A 3,809-nucleotide genomic window follows, 5' to 3' on the forward strand; every position below is an offset into this window, starting at 1 on the left:
ATGGTATACATATATGTGAGAGATAGTGTTTTCTGCAGTGGTACATTTAAATCGGTATATTTAAAAAATTTATAAAAATTAATATTTTATAAAAAAAAATAATAACAAGACAAAGCAATCAAAATAAACTGTACTTCACTTCATTGCGATAAATGTCGCGTCAAACGTCGTGTTCATGTGGAAACTGTATCAGAATTAGAAGTCCCTAGAATCTAGTTTTCTGAAGTGCCGCGCTTCCGCGTGCGGCATTTGCCGCGTCCACCAGTAGGCACCTTAAAGCCGAAAGGCACAACAATACTATTACTATGCGATAGAACCATTATATTTTTATTTAATTATCGTTTTCTTAATGGTTGTACTTTATTCAGCTGAAATAGTATAAGAGAACGCAAACTAGCGAACACCGACCAATCAGAAACCGGGGAAGGAGCGGCGCGGACTAGGGAAAAGGACAAAAAATTAGACTAATAACTTCGAAATCTTATTAAATAACAAGAAATTGATTCGATCTTTCAAAATTATATTAAATTCGTTGCTTCTGTACCAAATTCCAGCTTAATATGATTAATATGGTATTTTTATGAGAAATTCAATACTCAAATTTGTCACGTAGTCCCAATTCCTAGAAAATCGAGCCCCCCCTTCCTCCCGATTCGCGACCGCCACCGACTGGCATCTATATAAACATGGCGAAAATCGAACTTCATGATTATTTTTTATTCAGTTGAATCTTTGTCCAGATCGGGACCTGTCGAAGAGCAGAAAATTTAGAATATCTCGCAATATAATTCTCAAGAAAAAAAAGTACTCGCCGCGTCAATAGATAAATTGCTTTTCTATAGAATGACAAAGAAAGGTAACCGCGTAGGTAGGCGGGTGCAAGTCACTAGTATATATCAAAGATTGAAAGCCGACGCCATGGCTCCTTGTCATCGAAATGCGCGCTTTATGACCGTCTCGCGTCAGGCCTCTAAGGCCCCTAAAATACCGCGGCGACCCTCTCGAGTCGTCTCAAATGTTTCCGTCAATAATTGGACAATAACCCGGGTATCGGCAGGATACGCTGTTAATAAATGTAAATACTTATTTTGCGTTATATTTACTTTTCTTTCAATCCACTCTTCTTTTCTAAATGGTACGAAATGATGAAATGCTTGAATCCTCGGATCTATCGGTAAATTTCCTTACTAAATGAACATTATAAAGCAATTATCGTTTCTATTTCTCAGAGGTATCAATGTCAAAATCAAGTTTAATAAATACTCAAAATTCTGAATATAATAATTAATAATCAATTGTGTTCAGACAACTTTGTATTGATTTATAAAAATATAAAATTTCAATATGACAATTCAAATTAATATTAATTCTCAATAAAATCTATTTAATCTAATATTCTTAAAGAATCCTGTAGTATGCGATACGCCTGCGCTTGAAGTCTCATGATTTGTCCCTCGGCCTGAAACTCGCTCCCACTCTGATCGTACTTCCCCTCTAATAAACAGTCCCGCCACTCTTCCAATCCTAGTCACGCCCACGCGTCGCCTATCGTCTCTCTACTCCTAATCCTAAGCAGCGACGCGGCGAATATAATCAATCTTATCTAATCTATAAACAATCTTTCTATCCTTGCGCAATTTCAATTCTCATGCATAAGAAAAAATAAAATGTTACATCGCCGATCGTAACAATATTGTTAGGAGATTGTTCTACCTGAGATTTCCACTCGGGACTCTTCCTCGTTGTTAGTCACATTCGGTGTCAAAGTTGAAGGAGATTTTTTGTGATTCTCATTACGAGATACATTCAGCATCGAGGATGCCGCCTCGGTAATTTTGGTATTGATTATCTCTTTGGTAACTGTGATTTTTGAACATTTCGATGAATCATGGAACTTGTCGGATTGGTCAGCACGAGAAGGATCAGGACTATTGCTGTTACTAACGTTGCTGTGTTGTGATATTGGTTCATTCAACAAGTTCTGAGCATCAGTAGCAATCTTCTTGGACACATCCATAGTAGTTTTCTTAGAATTTGTCAATTCGCTGTTATGCAATAAATTTAATGAATTTGCTATTGATTTGTTGATTGAATCTTTGCGCCAAAAAAATTCATTTCCTATTAACAATTAAATCAATTTACTAAACTTACTTCATGTGGACTTCTTCTACAAGTTGAACGGGTCTCGATTGAAGTGGAGGGCTAGTCGCTGCATCACACGAGAATTCACAGCTCCTAAGGATCTTTCGTCTGAGCACATGATTTTCGAGGACTAAACGGCTTATCACATCAACGTAGCTCTCGTCGCAAAAATTCCCGACACTCTCTTGCAGTCGCCGGAGTTCCTCGCGCGATGAGTCCAGAGCCGAGCGCAGTGACACGACTGTCTACATGAAGACAAACCGTAGAAACTTTTTATTTTAATGACAGATGTATAATAATAAAAAATTCCAACTTTATATGTTTCAATGATTTCGTTAAATATAATCTACAGCAGATAATTGAATACAAATACACTTCTTTTGATTCAGATATGTACTACAGTTAGAATTTAATAGACGAAAAGGTTAAAATCTGCTATATATAATAAAAAGTTTTTTTAGATTATGACTCAAAATCTAAAATTTCAAAAAAATTTCAAAAAATTTAACATATATATGAATCCCTGTAACAGAGTTTGGTTATAAGATAGCAAACTTTTGGCCCGATGTTTTTGTCAACTTTAGTAGATTAAAATAACATAAAAAGAGGTAGTACCTTCTTTTTTAGTCCAATCATATTATCTAAATAATTAATTCAAGGATTTCAAAAAAATCCAGATAAAAATCCTGATTTTTTTTTAGATTAAAAACAATAAAAATCTTATTGGACTGTACATTTAAAAATTCAACAAATAGGAAGTACTAGCCAAAACAATCAAAGCAAGATCTTTTAATGTTTAAATAATTCAATATGAATTACTATGTATTAGAGAGCCTCCATAGGGAGAGAGTGACAAACTACATCACGTGACTTGGTCTCCTCTGATTGGCGCAATTATCAAAACTTTATAAGACATTCATGGATGCAGAAATTAGTTCGAATAGATTAGAGAAGAGTTGAAAAAGTAGCAGTTTGTCATTTTACAACTGGTCAAGTCTTTAGAAGTGATACAAATTATTAATATTAGAAATATATATCTTCCTCTATTGTACATATAAACATGAAATAAAATTACGAATTTCAGATATTTATATATTACAAAATGCCAGGTGCAATGCTCCGAGATGCACAAATTCCAATGAAGAATATTGCTGCTAAGATTTGATCAAGATCCTAAATTGAAACAAAAATGAATTGATGCTGCCGGAATTTCTAATTGAAAACCTTTAAAATCAGCTATACTGTGTTAGTATTGAAATGCATATAAATGTTTTGAATTATAACTCCCGTAAACACCAAACAAAAATAACATCAATGTTATAATTTCTCACTCAATATCAATACATCAAATTCAATATAATGCGAGTGTATGTAACAGTTACATAATTGTGTGAAAAATTATAATATATTACGTTAATAAGTTAGTGGAACAGATATTTGTCTTTAACATACGACGTCTGTTCAAAAAATATCGCGAATTTTGTGTTTTTTCAAAAATTATTTATTTATTCATGAATATCTATTTTGTCTCCTTCAAAGTAATCCCCATCAGATATTATACACTTGTGCCAACGTTTTTTCCAATCCTCGAAGCACTTCAAAAAATTATTTTTTGTGATCTTGTTCAGCTCCTCCTTCGATGCCGTCTTTATCTCCTCAATCGTAGC

At 33.9% G+C, this 3,809-nt stretch overlaps 1 protein-coding gene across 1 annotated transcript in view; it reads right to left on the bottom strand.

Annotated features, from left to right (window-relative positions):
• LOC108749210 overlaps window positions 1–3,809 on the bottom strand; it is a 142,892-nt gene that overhangs the window by 110,216 nt on the left and 28,867 nt on the right. The window contains exons 6-7 of the mRNA XM_018487770.1: window positions 2,152–2,387; window positions 1,714–2,045 (exon numbers count right to left, since the gene is read on the bottom strand). Of these exons, the coding sequence (XP_018343272.1) occupies window positions 1,714–2,045; window positions 2,152–2,387 (568 nt within the window). The remainder of the gene's footprint in view (window positions 1–1,713; window positions 2,046–2,151; window positions 2,388–3,809) is intronic.

This window comes from Trachymyrmex septentrionalis, unplaced genomic scaffold, assembly GCF_001594115.1.
Source record: "Trachymyrmex septentrionalis isolate Tsep2-gDNA-1 unplaced genomic scaffold, Tsep1.0 scaffold275, whole genome shotgun sequence".
Taxonomy (NCBI): Eukaryota; Metazoa; Arthropoda; class Insecta; order Hymenoptera; family Formicidae; genus Trachymyrmex; species Trachymyrmex septentrionalis.